The 16,037-nt window shown below is 43.3% G+C and overlaps 1 protein-coding gene across 3 annotated transcripts in view; it reads right to left on the minus strand.

Annotated features, from left to right (window-relative positions):
* Positions 1 to 8,676: 8,676 nt before the first annotated feature.
* LOC119269078 (protein TSS-like) overlaps positions 8,677 to 16,037 on the minus strand; it is a 19,812-nt gene continuing 12,451 nt past the window's right edge. For all 3 annotated transcript variants that reach the window (XM_037550827.1, XM_037550826.1, XM_037550828.1), the window contains exons 21-26: positions 13,372 to 13,503; positions 12,897 to 13,009; positions 12,632 to 12,722; positions 9,696 to 12,088; positions 9,516 to 9,581; positions 8,677 to 8,978 (exon numbers count right to left, since the gene is read on the minus strand). In XM_037550827.1, the coding sequence (XP_037406724.1) occupies positions 9,848 to 12,088; positions 12,632 to 12,722; positions 12,897 to 13,009; positions 13,372 to 13,503 (2,577 nt within the window). In that variant the 3' untranslated portion in view covers positions 8,677 to 8,978; positions 9,516 to 9,581; positions 9,696 to 9,847. The remainder of the gene's footprint in view (positions 8,979 to 9,515; positions 9,582 to 9,695; positions 12,089 to 12,631; positions 12,723 to 12,896; positions 13,010 to 13,371; positions 13,504 to 16,037) is intronic.

Consider the following 16,037-nt stretch of genomic DNA (forward strand, 5'->3'; position numbering starts at 1 on the left):
ATACCAAGACAGGATGAGTCTACAAGCTAATAAATAAAGTGTTGCATGGCACCACGCTTATGTTACTCCCCACTATAGAGGTACTCCCTCCGGTCCTTTTTACTTCACGTATGAGATTTGTGTCAAGTCAAACTTTGCAAAGTTTGACCAAATTTATATTAAAAAATACCAACATCTACAATACCAATATACATAATATGAAACTACATTTCACAATGAATTGAACAATATTGATTTGGCATCGTGAATGTTGGTACTTTCTTCCATAAATTTGGTCAAAGTAGAGATACTTTGACTTCAGACAAAACTTATATGCAGACTAAAAAGAATCGGATGGAGTAGTAACATAGAGTAGTAACATCTGCATGTTACTACTCTAAGTCACTCCCCACTGGACAAGTGAAAGGCAGACCCTCTCGTCCCCCGCGTCGCCTCCCCGAGCGAGGCGACCGGGGGCTCCTCCCTTTCCTCCTCCAGCGCTCCATCTCTCCCTTCCCTCCTCCCACCGCCACCAGCGAGCGCCGCCGGGCCTTGCCCGCGTGGTGCTAGCAGCGGCAGGTCTGTCCTTTCCCGCCCGCAGATCCCCCTGCTCGGGCCGTGGTGGCTGGCGGTGCTGCCTTTCGACCAACGGTGGTGTTGTGTGCCATGATGGCTCTCGACGCTACAGCACGGCCGTTGGTCGTGGGGCGGCACGGTGGTGTTGGGGGCTAGCGGCGCCCGCCCGGCCCAGATCTGGGCCTGTTTGGGCCCCATCTGGGTTGGGGCAGGCTGATGGCTCGACACTCGGCGGCGTCGCTCCTTGGTAGTGGGGCAAGGCAGCGGCAGTTTGCGGGCAGTGATCACCTCGTTGGTCAGGAGTTGCAACGAGGTGACAGGGACTCCCCGGGCCCAAGTGGGCCCGGCCAGGCCATCGGGGCCTGGCAAGTCCTCGTCGTCGCGTCCGATCGGCTCCACACATGCGGTGGATGTTGTCCCTTCCCCCCGGTCGAGTGGTGGTCGCTCTTGTGGCCGTTGTCTCCTTTCCCTTTCCAGGCCTCTTGTTGGCAGCTTCAGAGAGATGGCGAGGATGGTTCGGTAACCGTTGTGGCACGGGCTGGTGGGCGGCTGAGTGGGTGGTCCACTACGAAGTGCCTGGTGTGATGGTGGTGGTTGTGGATCAGGAGAAATCCCTGGCGGCTTGCCCGACACCGACACGGTGACGCCTGCGGGCGCCGCCGGACCTTCCTGAAGGGTGTCGGGTATATCCCTTCCCCACTACCCCACGCATATCGGGGGAAACCCTAGGACTTGTTCAGACAACAGCGACGGCATCATCGCATTCTTTCTTGAAGGTGTTGCTTGTGTGTGACGCTTCGGAATGTTGGGGACGCAGTGGTACTTCTCCGGTGGGTGCAGCGGTTGTCAGTCTTCTTCTCTTTGTCGATTTGCCGGTGTCGGCATTTGTTTCTTTTTTTCATTTTAAGCTTGTTTGTGATGCAGTCCCAACGAGTTAGATGTATCGGATGGTTAATTTATATAATATAAAGTGGGGAAAAGTCTTTATCGTCAGTTTCCCCAATGAGTAGTCTTTACTGATCTAAGTTACTAGTGGGTAGTTTGAGCTATCTACCCCTCAACGAGACCCGCATTGAATATGTGGCGGAGGTGTCGATGGACCCTTTTGAATGATCATCAATAATCTCTACCTTACCTAATAATAAAGTAAATTGGATTTTTTTCGTCCGTCATGGCATTTTTCAGAAAGGTCCCTTTATTTCAGAGAATTCAACCCGCAGTCCTGTTTTAAGTTGAAACGAATCATTATTTTCGTATTTTACACAAAAATCTCTGTCTTTTCTTGAAACCAAACCACCGTACGGATTTAAGTCACACCCGAACTGTTATTTTACATTTTTTAAACCCCCTAATGTTTTAGGTAATTCATTCGCGGATCATATTTAAGTCAAACAAATGCTTTTTAAAATCATCCATATCTTTTAAACCATAACTCCGATTTGAACATGTTATATATAAAATTTGATTAGAAAAACATGTAGAATATGAATATGAGATTATTTTTACCTGTTAAGTATTTTTAAATATTATTTTAGAATATATTTGATTCAAAGCAAATGATTTTTTAAATTATCTGTATCTTTTAAACCGTAACTTCGATTTTTAACATATTATATATAAAATTTTATTAGAAAACTGTGTGGAATCTAAATATGATGTTAATTTTACCTGTTAAATATTTTTAAAATATTGTTATGAAAGCAAACTTATAATTTATAGTGCAAGATCCGTTTTTTTATACCGGCGGTGATCCAGATTGCAAATAAACACCCCATTATAACCATATAGGGAAAAGAAAATATCGATAACTACACATGCATTCCTCTGAAAAATGTCGCAGGGGAAAACAATAAATTTCTCATTGCGAGAGTGAGAGAAAGCGAGCGAGAGAGAGAGGGAGGGAGAGGGAGGAGAGATGAAGAGAGAGACGCCTTAGGATTAACCATATTCAACACACGCTTTTTATTGTTTTGTGTGAACACCGAGGCCATCACTGGCGAGGGTGAGAAGGAGGATAAGCGGCAGCACAAATATGATGCCTCGCAAAAATAAAAGAGATGGACCTATTGTGGTCTTGAGTGATGGTTGTTGAGTTAAGAGTGTGTTATGTTTTCTCTCCCGTTGCAACGCATGGGCTCTATTGCTAGTACTAATAAACCAGTGATTGCTTCTGGTTGTACGTCGCCGGCCTTTTTGCAAAAAAGCCCTTGTGATTTTGGATATTCAACTCGCAATCCTTGTGATAAATCAACCTGAACGGGTGCTGGGAGAGAAAAGAAGAAAAGAAAAAACATAGCCCAGCCACCCGCACGCCCCGGCTCAATCTCCACCTCCAGATCGTCCCCACCTCCTGCCACACCCGGCCTGCCTCACTGCGGGCCGCCGGCCCACCCCCAACGTCGCTGCGCGCCACTACCGCCATCCCTGCCGGCGCACCTGCCTAAGTCAGGACATCAACCAAAAGAGGATGAGATATATGGGTCATCTTTGGCCATGAGAAATAAAGGAGGATCCAAAATAAGCAGCATGCGTGATATGCCCAACTCGGGGAGCGCTCCTCTTCGGCGCCCTCAGCGCCCGCTAAGGTAGTTGGCGCTCGAAGGAGCGCGGTAGTGGGCCGGCCCAGTATTGATCGCACCAGATGCTCAAAAAACAAACGTACGAAATGTTGCAGCGGGTGAGACTCGAACTTGCACGCAACTGCTGACGGACTTGGCGCTTCTACCACTACACTAGGATGGTGTTGTGTTATATGCAAGTAAACAGTCCTATTTGACCATGTTTGAGCCCCAGAACAAAAATATTTCGAAAAGGGAGGAAAATTTGAACAAGAATTCACAAATTTTAAAAAAGTTCGTCGATTCTGACAAAAGGTCACGGTTTTCTAAGAAATTTTCACAAAAAGATCATCAATTTTTCAAAAAAGTTCACCGGATTTTGAAAAGGTTCATCAATTTTGAGAAAAAATCACGAATTTCAAAAAAGTTCACCGAATTTTGAAAAAGTTCATCGATTTTGATTAAAAAAAGTTCACGGGTCTGAAAAAAGTTCACGGGTCTGAAAAAAGTTCACTGATTTTGATAAAAGAGTTCATGAATTTGGAAAAAGTTCACCCGATTTTGAGAAAAAGTTCACAGATTTAAAACAAGTTCATCGGTTTTGGTAAAAAAGTTCATCGATTTTGGAAAAATTTCACAAATTTTGAAAAAGTTCATTAATGTTGAAAAAAAGTTCACCAAAAATTGAAGAAAGTTCATTGATTTTGAAAAAAAGTTCACGCATTTGAAATAATGTTCATCAATTTTGAAAAAAAGTTCACAAATCCGAAAAAAGTTCATCAATTTTGAAAAAAGTTCTTGGATTTTGAAAAAAAATCATGAATTGAATAAAGGAAAAGGAAAAGAAAAAAGAAAAAGGGAAAAAGAAAAAAATTGAAAAACTGAAAGAAAAAAGAAAAGAAAGTAGAAAAAGAAGAAAAGGGAACAGTCATCACGAAAGGGCTTCGTGGTCGGGTGGTTACTGGAGTTTGTCGAGACCAAGAGATCCCTAGTTCGACTCATCACACACGCGGAGTAGGGGTGTGCGCCGGTTTGCGATTAACACAGTAACGGGCGCAGCGGGCGCCGAATAGGCGGCGAGCTCCAAGGCAGGGTGGCTGCTGTTGCTGTTTGACTCCCTGGAGAAAACATGTGAGAGAGATTAGAGAGGGAGGATGAAAAGGGAAATGCCGAGGAAGAGAGAGAGGAGGAGACGGACGGGTAGCTGGCTGTCCTGCTGGAGGAGGCTCGGGGCAGAGGAGCTACTCTCCCGGCGCGGTTGGAGGTGGCAGGGAGGCAGCACGGGGCGGCTGCTCTCAACCAGATGAAGAGAAAAAGGGGATTTTGCTTTGAGTATGAATGAGAAAGGGAGAAGAAACGGGATAAGAAAGTGTGGAGCCTTACAGATAAGAGATGGGACTGTGTTTCCTAAAAAAAATAGAGTTGTGTATTCCCTTAAAGAAAAAGAGACAGACTGGGTAGTGCATATCTACAGGGACATAAAACCCAATAACGGTGGCGTCAATGGCGCCTCCTCGCGCATGCCACGTTAGCAGAGGTGCACTGTGCGACGCAGCCAATGACGAAAGAGGGCAACGCTCAGTCCTTTCCTCCTCGTTGGCGCACGACCCGATTGGATCGTTTCCTTCCCAACGAAGGCAGGTCCGCAAATGTCACATGTGCACGTCTTCCTCTCCCCCACACGCCGTCGGCCGCAGCTGCCTCCTCCTCTTCCCGCTTGTCTCACTCCTCTCGCTCAAGAAGATCCGCGGGACACTGCTCTGCCTCTTCTCTCTGCCCGCGGTGCATCCCCTCTCCTCTCATCCTCCCAGCCAGGGTTGTCGCCGCCGCCCCCATCCATGAATCCGGACTCGCCGAGGTGGCTAGCAGGGGCCCTAAGGTCGATGGCGCCGAGGAGGTGCAGAGCGATTTTATCATGCTAGGTCGAGGGGCGGCCGAAGCGAGTTGGCCATGGATATGGCCGTCTACGGCGCCGTCGTCAGACAGAGAAGGGGAGGGAGGGTGAGATGAAGAGAGGAGGGAGACGGAGACGGAGAGCCCATGGAGAAACTCCACCAAGAGCAGATCTGGCCAACGGTGATAAGGCGGCGATGCCCCCCTCCACCTTCGTGCAGTCACCTAGGTACGCATCCATCTTCCTTCTCCCCTATGCATTTGTTGTTTCTTGCTAATTTATTGTACACTGCTCTGTCTCTCTGACCCTTTCAATTTGGCCTTGCCTTGTGCTTGCTTGTACCTATTCGACTCAAAAGGCTGAAGAGTTCAATGGCAATACATTTTACTCCAATATCAATACTTGTTCTGCAGCTAATTTTGGAGTTTTACTAATCAGGAGGTGTTTCAGGAAATTGATATTGGCCATCCAGCAAATGTATTTTGCACAAAATTTATCTAGGAAGCATCTGATGAAGTATTAGTTTGAGAAGCAGGAGATGATGAGGTACGGCCTTTTCCAGTATATGTTTTCACTTATCTTTCCCAGTTATTCTTAGGCATCCTTTCAGGAGAGGTTCATTTTTATTTTTGAGGTTCGTGTTATTAATTTGTCTCATTTAAGTGGCATAGGGTGCATGGAAATTTCTATGAAACTAGCTGCAATTTATTAATGTCACTCAAAGAGGGCCAAGCAAAGGTTTGAGTGACAATGTGCAACCCCTTCCTGCTAATTTCAACTGTGTCATGAATTCTTGTGTTGCTGCTATTCTGAAGGGTGACATGTCATTATTGTTGATGATTTAGTGCATTCTAGTGGAACTCTTAGAAAATGCCAGGTTATAATTCCGTTACAATCGCTGATGGGTACAGTCTTGTGCCATCATTTCAAGTTGTCGGACCAAAAACTTAATGCCCTTCAGAATTCAAATTTTACCCGAGTCCACATTTGATAGTATTACCAGCAGGCTTAGTCATGTAAAGTTAAGACGTTCAATTTCATTCCTTCTCCAAACCTGGTAATAGAGTATGTGGCATGCGAATTTTCATGTTGTGGGTCAATTTGGTGTGACATATTTACTTCGTATCATTGTTCAGTGAAATGGAAGTAATACATTTCAAGTGTCAATTATGATGCTACATGTGACTTATAGTCGCATATACTGTGTTGTTCCTTTTTGCCCCATGAGTATTTATGTTCTGTTCATTCTGCAGAAAGTTTTGGCTGCTTATGTTGTCGCAAAAGTTACTGCTCATGTCACTCAAACTGTGTTCCCCAGTCAGCCGTATGAACAGTTCATGACCGTGAATTCTGGTAATTGGTGATTTCTCAATGTTCCCTAATTTTCAGCTAGGCAAACTTCACTTTGCTCATTCTTTCTCTTAATTCCAGCTGGGCCAGGTGAGCAGTTTGATTACTTCTGGTGGAGTACACACAAGACAATCTGCAGAATACATTCATGAAGATGATGACACCCTTCTAATCAAGCTTGGAGACGGCACCGTGAGCTGCGACACTCGCTTCATGCTTCGAACTGACAAGCGGGCCACCCATGAAGACGAACTGGTCATGTTTCGCCACCACGCCAACATCCAGGAAGGCGACATCTGCACCTTCCATTTCAAGCGCAAGGAAAGGTGTTGCCTCTCCCTCATCATCCATTGTCTCTAGATGTAACGCCTCAGTAGCACATATGTGTGTATATATGAACCATCTATCGTCTTTAGCTTATCTCTAACACTTAATAATCCTGCATTGTGGCCTGATGAAATTTGCTTTTCTTTTGGAGACCGCTTGTTTTCTGGAGCATCTTAGACTTTGATTTCAATTCAATGTTGTGCTCTATCATCCATCTTATAAGACAGTCACCTATCTGATAATATGAACCTATTACCTTGCTATGCTTGCTATGCCTCATGATTGAATACTTTTCTGCCAAGCTTGTATTAACTCTATTCATATTTACAACTGAGCTAATCTGACACGCATATATGCATGTTTACAACTGCGCCACCAAGGCAGGTGCGCAACGGACCGCATAGGAGGCGCACCCAGGGCGCGCCCCAGCCACTAGTGTGGTGCATAGGTAGCATAGATGACTGATGCACCCGTACACACATAAAAAACATATAGCCTGCACATCCAATCAAATATAAAATTGTCTCTAATCCCTGTTCGTAGAAGTGCAATAAGCCACCAACGCTAGAATACAAACGTTTATATGCATTGACAATAGATTCTTTAGTTGATCTTAGATGGACATGTATCAGATCAAGAAAAGAATATGTTTATTGTACACTCATTAATCTGTCGATGGCTATTATTAACTTAAACTGCAAGCCAAAATGGCTGCACAATTTTGGAAAGGGACTGCGAAAAAGAAATAAGACATTATTGCACAAAACAACAGTATATTCTGATGCTTATATGCATTGCAATTAAATAAATTTATGAGTACCTCACATGCTCTATTTATGATGCAAAGTCTAATCATTTTATTTTTGATCCACAACAAATTTCTACATTCTAGAAAACTCTCATGGATGCCAAGGAACAAAGAAGGAAAACAGACAAGAGAGCGATACACACGGATGACCAAAGAAGAAGAAAACATGAAAAACTGAAAAAGCATAAAGAAACCTATCAACAAAACAAAAGAAATGAAGATTCACTCAAGTTGTAAAAAAAATATACCCAATGAAGAAAGAAGTATGCAAATATGGAGCCAACACAAAAAGGCAAAAAATGCACACGAGAAAGGCAGAAATATGCAAATATGCATTCAAAGCAATAGAAAGATAGAATAGAGCAAACTAAATCTAGCTATGGATTGAGCGCAACGGACTAAGCAAAAGATTCAATTGCGATGAAGAATCTTGCATATGTAAATGAAAAGAAGTATTGCTTGTACGATATTTTTATTACCAGTACTGTAATATAAAGATAGGGTGTTCATCCAATTTTATGGCTATGATTTATGTCTCATATTATAATCTAAAGAATTTTATTGTTAATTCATCCATCCTTTTTGTCATCATCAAACTTAACCTTTACCTAGCCAACCTAATTCATGGCAATTGGTGTTTGCTCCGTTGTTAAGCATGCTTCTGATAATTAAGCCGTGATACTGTTTTAATTTTTAAGTGATAAACAGACAATAAGTTTCATTTTCCTAGAAAATCCCCTATAGTTTTCGGTAATTAACCCGCAATACTATTTTAAGTGACCTGAAGAAAAAGTTTTAATTCTTACAGAGTTCCCTACAGTTTCTGAAAATCAACCCATAGTCTGTATCATATGTTTTTCAAAAATCTTCATATCTTTTCAATCACAATTTCAATTCTAACATGTAATATATGAAATTTGATTAAAAATGTGCAGAAACTGGATATGACGTTATTTTGCCCATTCAATAGTCAAAATGTTGTTTAGAGTGCAACCATCTATAATCACGCATGCACGCGACAACAAAACCTTGCAAGGAGAAAATAAAATAAATTAAGGGCGTGTGTGTCTTTTTACTCCCGTTGCAACACACGGGCTCTTTTGCTAGTTTATTGTTAAAGGGTAGGTGCTAGAGTAATTTTTTGGTAACTCTATCAAAGAAAAATTATTGGGGGAGAGAAGAACTGCTGGAGATACTCTTGTTACTATTCTCATCAAAAGAATAACATCAGTTTCTCTCACAAAAGACGCAATAGATTATTACAGGATGCAGTGAGCAAACCAATTTCTAAATTTCTAGAAGCTAAGTTCCATACGACCAAAATTCAGCCCAATTTTTTGAGGAAAACATTCTGCTCAGTCTATCAAAACTGTAGAAAAGAATCAGTCTGCCATGTATCTTTTTGCTAACACTTCCGTCTTGTATTAGTTCCGAATCTCGCAAAACTCCCTGCAATCTTCTGCACTCCACACGGAATTGTCGACATCTGAGAGCAATGTGCGAACAGAGAGCAGTTAGCTAACACGTCACTACAAGAAAACGTAGCTTGGAAGCTGCAAATAAATACTCCCTCCGCCCCAAAGTAAGTGTCACTATAATATGCATAGGCTGAACTTCGATAGATGAAAGATGCTATAATATGCTACTATTAATACATAGATGAAAGATGTACTCCCTCTGTAAAGAAATATAAGAGTGTTTAGATTACTATTGTAGTGATCTAAACGCTCTTATATTTCTTTATGGAGAGAGTAACATGGAAACTTTGTACTTTTAACAGAGGCTGAACTGAGAAAATAACATGGAAACTTTGTACTTTTATTGGAGCAGTGACTAACCCTCTCTTACATGCGTCGTATCTGTGAAGGTCCCAAAGGTGCTTCAAAGAACACTAGTCTTTTTATATATGCTTATAACAAGATGTAGTCATTACCAAGAACTACACCCAAAACTGATCCGTGTATGGGGTACAAACAAGTTCAACATGTAACAGGCTAAAATGATTACTGAGAAGGAGCCATACCTGATTTGAAGTGGAAACAAAACACATCGATTTTTTCAGAGTAGCTTGGATTGAAGAATTTCAGATCTAGAAAGTTGAAAAGCGACACCTAGCATATTAGATGATTGAGATCTATAATAGGGGAGCAAAGAAAATTATTGGGGAGCAAAGAGTTCTTACAATATTGGTAAAAATGATTACCTGGAACACTGAAGGAGCACTGTTGCTGCATTCCGAATGCTCAGACAAAAATAAGAGTGTCACATTTCAGTATCTTTCAAATGAGAGATCCATCGTAATTCTCTTTGGGTAATGATGGTATAGGTCAATATTTGACTCTGGTGGAATATTTCTCAGTTGCCAGAAGAAACTACTTCAGCAAAAGAAACGCCTGATGGCCTGAAGATGTCGTTCTCTCTGACTACTCTGTTGAAGTCAAGCTTGAAGGAACGTGAACTATATGTCTTGTTAAGCAAACTTATCGGGATCCTCAGAGTTTGCTTTCGCCTGCCTTTCCCCTTTACAAATATCCTAAAGCTACCCTCATCTTCATTCTTCATGCTGCCTCCCAGCTTCGTTCCACCAATATCAAATATGCTATCTCCTGGCTTGTCAGGATTAAGTGCAGCATTAACAGCATCCTTTAACTCTTTGTCATGTTCCTCTCCCAAAAATTTATTGCTGATCAAATTACCACTGCATACCTCCACAGGGACCTCCATTTCCTCCCTTACTGCAACCATATTGCTGTCCAGCGAAGGTCCTATACTAACAACAGCTGCATCAGATAGAACATGTGTATCTGCTAAAGACTGAGAAATAGTGTCAGCAACATGTGGGCTGGGGGTGTAAGTGACTGGATGATTGTTTGACCATGCTGGTCCAGGCACAAACTCAGATGCAGCTGGGCTCATGTAAGGTTGCCATCCATAATGGTTAGGGCGAAAAATAGTGGTGTTCATGGGAAATGTGCTGCTTGGAACCATCTGCGGTTGACTATATGGTGGATAAAGAAATGGCACATGATGCAAGAGATTAGGAGACCGAGAAGCAGGAGGGTACAAATGATGTGGGGATGTGCACAGCGGAGGACCGTTTGGCACCATATTTGAATGTCCAGGATGCATGGAGACATTCATAGGCCAAGGGCCGACACCTGGAACAGCACCTGGTGGTGGGAGACCGACACTTACAGCAAGTGGGCTAAGGATAGCTGGAGGAGACGGATTGAATGGAGGTGCAGCAGCAGATAGCTTCTTATTAGACATCTCTCTTATATCAATATTACTTAGAAGCAAGTCAGGCTTTGACTTCTCACTTTCAACACCTCCAACGCCTCCCTGCATACTTGTTGTATGTGCTGAAACTGTAATAGGTTCACTATTAGTAGGTAGAGATTCTTCTAGAAATTGTATGCCAGACTTTCCACTATTTTCAGCTTCTGTGGGTACTGTTGAATCTGAGAACTCAGTGGCTGCACCAAAATTGTCACTACTTGTTGGTTCTTGATCTTTGTTATTACTGAGTAAGGTCATGTCTGTCTTAATATCTGCAGGGCCACCGCCAGAAGGTTTCTCAGTATTTGATGTTAATTTATCTGGTAAACTATCTTTCCCCGTGTCGTCAATCTCATGTTCCCTATGTGACTCTTCTCTTTGTTCTGAATGCTGCATTTCTGTTGGCACAACGCTTACCTCTTTGGAATTATTGGTACTTGAGGACACGGACCTCTGGTCCACTTGAACTGTATCTACCAAGGAATCCTTCATTTCTTGTGCGATAATTTGACCAAGTGATGGTTGCAGTACATCATCTTTAGGTTTTTGTATTTGAGTCTTGGCTATTGTACCTGGACGTGCCAATGCAACATCTTTGTATGATGGTGGGTTTCCGGTACTTTCAACCCAAGGTCCATGTGGCTCACTTCCTTTCAGATCTGCCGAATGATTGTGTACATGTGAATAAGCTATTTGGGATTCTTCTTTACCACCCATCTGCTCTGTGAGCCTAGAAGTATCTTGCACTTCTGAGGATGCTGTCCCTGGCTTAATCCGGTAGGTCATAGCCTTGTATATCTTACGACCAAACCTGGCACTTGATGTCTGGACTTTCATATGCTGCTGAGGATCTGCGTATGCTGCAGGTACAATAGTTTTCTTCTTTAAGAAGTAATAACGGTTATTTGAATAGGAATTCCTTGGCTTATATTGGGAAGCATCTGTCGGAGCATGATTGTCAGGGTCATACGTCCTTCTGATGGCAGGACGGTAATGCTTTATCTGTTTTCCTAAAACTGCAGCTGTTTTAGGTCTTTGAACAGGCTGCCAACCATCATCCTGTTCTTCATCAAAAACTTCCTCAGGTGAACTGATGTTCACCTCAGCTCTCTCTACCAGTTGTTCAGAAGGTGGTGAAGCCTCCACGGATAAAGGACTCTCTTTAACCTCAGTTTCAGGAATATCCATGATCTTAGCACTATCATCTTGCAATGGCCCCTTAATTCGTTTTTCCTCGTCTGTGATTGCAATAGCAGAATCTCTTGGAGATATATCAGGACTTTCTATGTTTGAATTCTCACTCGAATGTGATAAAACCTGACAGGACGAGTATACAATGAATAAATTCTGCCATGTACAGTAATGCTAAAATACTAAATGTCAAGTTACTTGAGTGATAACATGAATGCTTTCATGGAAGAAAAATGTAGTGTAACTTTTAGCATTGTGGAAAAAGGAAACCAGGTTCATTGAGTTCCAGATATACAGGAAGGGCCGGAATTGTGTAGGTAGAAATCATATTGGTAACACTACAGAATAAATGAGAGCCACCGGCACAGGTTCAATCCACGAAAGATACAAAATATTATTGCATGTTATCTACTTAGTCATTATGTAAACCGAAATATACTATTTTGCTGCCTGTTAACTTTGTTGTGAACAATTGTAAGTCTCCCTTTTTCTCTTCGAGAAACTGACCAATTGCACTATGAGTTAAATATTCATTTAATACTAGTATTACACTATGGTAACCATCTCGCAGCTCTTATTTCTCTCTGCCTTAGTTAAACTTGTTCCTTAATGAGAACATAATCATTATCTTGAAAACAATTTTAGCCGAAGTAAAAATTAGCAACTAACCTTTATGCTTGAGTACCTCCTCTTGCCTGATTCAGAATCTCTTCCTCTGTTTTCTTTGTTGGGATTGATGTAATCAAGAAGATCAGATACACTGCAAGGGCAAACAAATACAGTTACTATAGCATCTGTATAGTCCAAAACAGTGTACATTATCCAAATATCTATGATAACTGATACCAGATTATGTGCTGTGCACTAGCTAGCACAACACAATAGAAGTTTCTCTAGGATTAATTTTGCTTTCATTGGCAGAACTAAATCGCACCTTAGGTGTCCTTTACTAGCTATTGATGCATCGGGTTTTCGGGTTCCATTGCGGGCAGCTTCTTGTTGCTCAATTACTTTTGATTCAAAGTATTCAAGCCAGGCTGCAGCATCCTGTAACGTGGAAGGCAACAATATTAAGATTGTCCTTGCAAATAATTGAAAAGGGAATGGTTCTCTTCATATAGCTAAGGTAATAGTTCAAGTGGGAAAAGAATCGAGGTACTTCTGTTACTAACTAGATGCCATTTGGGCATTGACTGGCTCTCAAATGCACAATTAGTATTACAGAAGTACTTTGATGGAAAATCTACTAATATTATCTTCATATTTAAAATAAAATACATTAGTTTATATTACTGCTCAAAGTTAATTCTTTTATACTAAATGTATTCTAAAATGACATCCATTGGTAACAGAGGGAGTAGGTTTTCAGCATTACAATAATATCATTTAGTAGAACTGTAGAAGTAAACCTGAGTCCGAAGATCATCTGGTCCAAGCTTTGCACGAAGAATTTGCAAGGTTGTCTGCTCATGCTGAACACTCAACGAATAAGCTTCCATCAATGAGAGAGCAATGGCGATAGCATGGTAGCTTGCAGCAGTCTACACAAAACAGAAGAATATGTCACTTGAATCTAACAGTTAATCATGGAAAATGATAAAACAAAACACTTATTTCTGGCTCTGAAATGCATCGAGGCACTTTTGTGTTTTCTTGAGTTGTGGAACATGCAAGCGACTACTTCTCCCATGCTCCCGTCATTCTCGGACGATGAGCCAGCACGGACACCCTCCGTCACTTCCTCAACTTAGTCCTCCGCACGCAACTTGGCGGGGCATCCAACACCGTTTACCCTGCCGCCGCGCTGGTCGCCAGGGGTGGGGCTGTGCATCCTAGGCCACTTGCGCAACAGCCGAGACCACCCCCTCCTCAACCGGTGCAGCAGTCGCCACCCCCGTCGCCGCACTAAGTGGCTAGGGACACGGGTGGTGCTGCTAAGCTTCATGCACTAGCCAATGCAACCAAAAGTCCGAACTGATGAAAAAGGCTAGGCAATCCACATATACACTTCAACAGGTGCGACCGGTGCTGGCCACCCGCAGGGCCAGAGAGGTCTTCCCCGGAAGCCTCCACGGCGAACCGGAGCATGAAGAGGACGCGGCTTCCATGACGTGAGGTGGTGCTATCCGCTCAGCCGACTGCGTCACTAGCGCTGGCACCTCCGGTAGTCTGGCTCCATCCAGCTCTTTGAGCTTGGACCGGGTGGTAGCGGTGCCCGTGCCGTCTCTTCGGGCCACTCACATGCTCATCTTTCATGTGGCTGTAACGGCTAACCCCATTGTTGCAGGCGGCGAGTGGGCCGACCCATGCCCATTCTTATTGGTCCGGAAAGGCACATCCTTGGCTATTGTCGGTACAGCTCGCATGCTTGACATGATCAAGGCCAAAGCCAAGCAATGGGTGTCGACGGGTGCGAGGGGTCTGGCAGCTTTGCTCCAAGTGTTGGCCGTGTATAGCGATTAGAGGGATCGTGCTGTAATTAAAGGGTGTTGCCCTTCTTAGGGCTTCTACAAACTCTTCTTTCTACCAATCCACTGCGACACAAAGCTTTTACCGAAAAAGGGTTTCCCCCCGCTTTGTATTCCAAAGCAACCAACACCATGCACATAGCATTGCTAGGGCAAGCAGCACATCAAGCCCAAAAGAAAAAGAAGAAACAAATGCCAACAACGGCAGCTCGACAAAGCGCGGATGACCCGCCACCGTTGCGCCCTCCGGAAACAAACCACCACAGCCCGAGGCTCCGATCCGCCACGTACCAAGCAGCACCTCCAAGAAGGGATGCGACGCCAACGACGTGCCCGGACATGTCCTAGGGTTTCCCCCGGCACGCGGAGGGAAGTGGGGGATGGCTACCACCGACACCCTCCAGGAAGGAATGGTGGCACCCGCCGGTGTCACCGCATCGGAGCCGGACAGACCGGTACTGAGTGCACTAGGCCAACATATCGAAGGGTCCCTATCCAAACCTGTTTAGGAGAAGACGCAGTCAACCCAATAGATGTGTAATAGTTTCCTCCACCTTATCACAGAGAGGACATTTTGTGGGGTGAGGTAGGCCTCGGCGTAACCAACCGAATGCTTCCCATAGTAATCCTGATGTAGTTCCTTGGTTATGCAAGTATCCAGCTAACTTGAAGCTCCATGCATGTACCTGATACGTCTCAAATATATCTATTTTTCCAAGCACTTTTGCTATGATTTTGTCCTCTTAACTTCCCGACGTTCTTTATGCACTTTTGCCATGATTGTGTTACATCTATTACATATTTGATTTCATCCATGCGACGTCCATTATTCACTCCCATGCCTACGCTTTTCATACTTGTTGATCTCTTTACGTTACTCTTGTTCTTGGCAACTGCCGGGAATTGCTGCTTTTGTTACTATTTCCACAGCCACAACTACAATCACTGCATCGCTTTTTCTACTAATAGATTATGTCGAGCAAGTATTCTTTTTCAGGTGTGGTTGAATTGACAACTCAACTGCTAAGGATTATAAGTATTCTTTGGCTCCCCTTGTGTCAAATCAATAAACTTGGGTTGTAATACTTTCCTCAAAGATTGTCGCGATCCCCTACACTTGTGGGTCATTAATACCACACCAATGTTGCTCATCATGATTCTACAATTTTTTTGAGATTAGAACCACGGATGTGCACACCACAATGAATGCACATACCGTGTGGCAACATGAGGGGACAACCTTGTAAGCTCATATCTAGAATTGTGGAGGCCAGGAAAAATCTCCGGCTGCAAGGAGCGTGAGGAAGTGCTTTCCCATAAGGCGGATTTATGTGAGGGCCAAGGCAAGCAAGAAAGACTTGAAATCTAATGCGTGGAATCATACTCCCATATCGTTGACAGATTTTTTCGTCGTGTCCTAATAGCGGTACTAGAATGAGTACATGGATTTGTAGTCGCGGGAACGTCACGTCAAGCTACTGGTGCATCTAGAACAAAGAATGGGACACACGATATAGCGAGGTTCAAGCCCCCAAGGTGGGTGAAAGCGCAACTTCCTGCCTTACTATTTTTCTTATATGCGGGGATAATACAAGGGATCGATTACA

The sequence above is a fragment of the Triticum dicoccoides genome, chromosome 3A (genome assembly GCF_002162155.2).
Source record: "Triticum dicoccoides isolate Atlit2015 ecotype Zavitan chromosome 3A, WEW_v2.0, whole genome shotgun sequence".
Taxonomy (NCBI): domain Eukaryota; kingdom Viridiplantae; phylum Streptophyta; class Magnoliopsida; order Poales; family Poaceae; genus Triticum; species Triticum dicoccoides.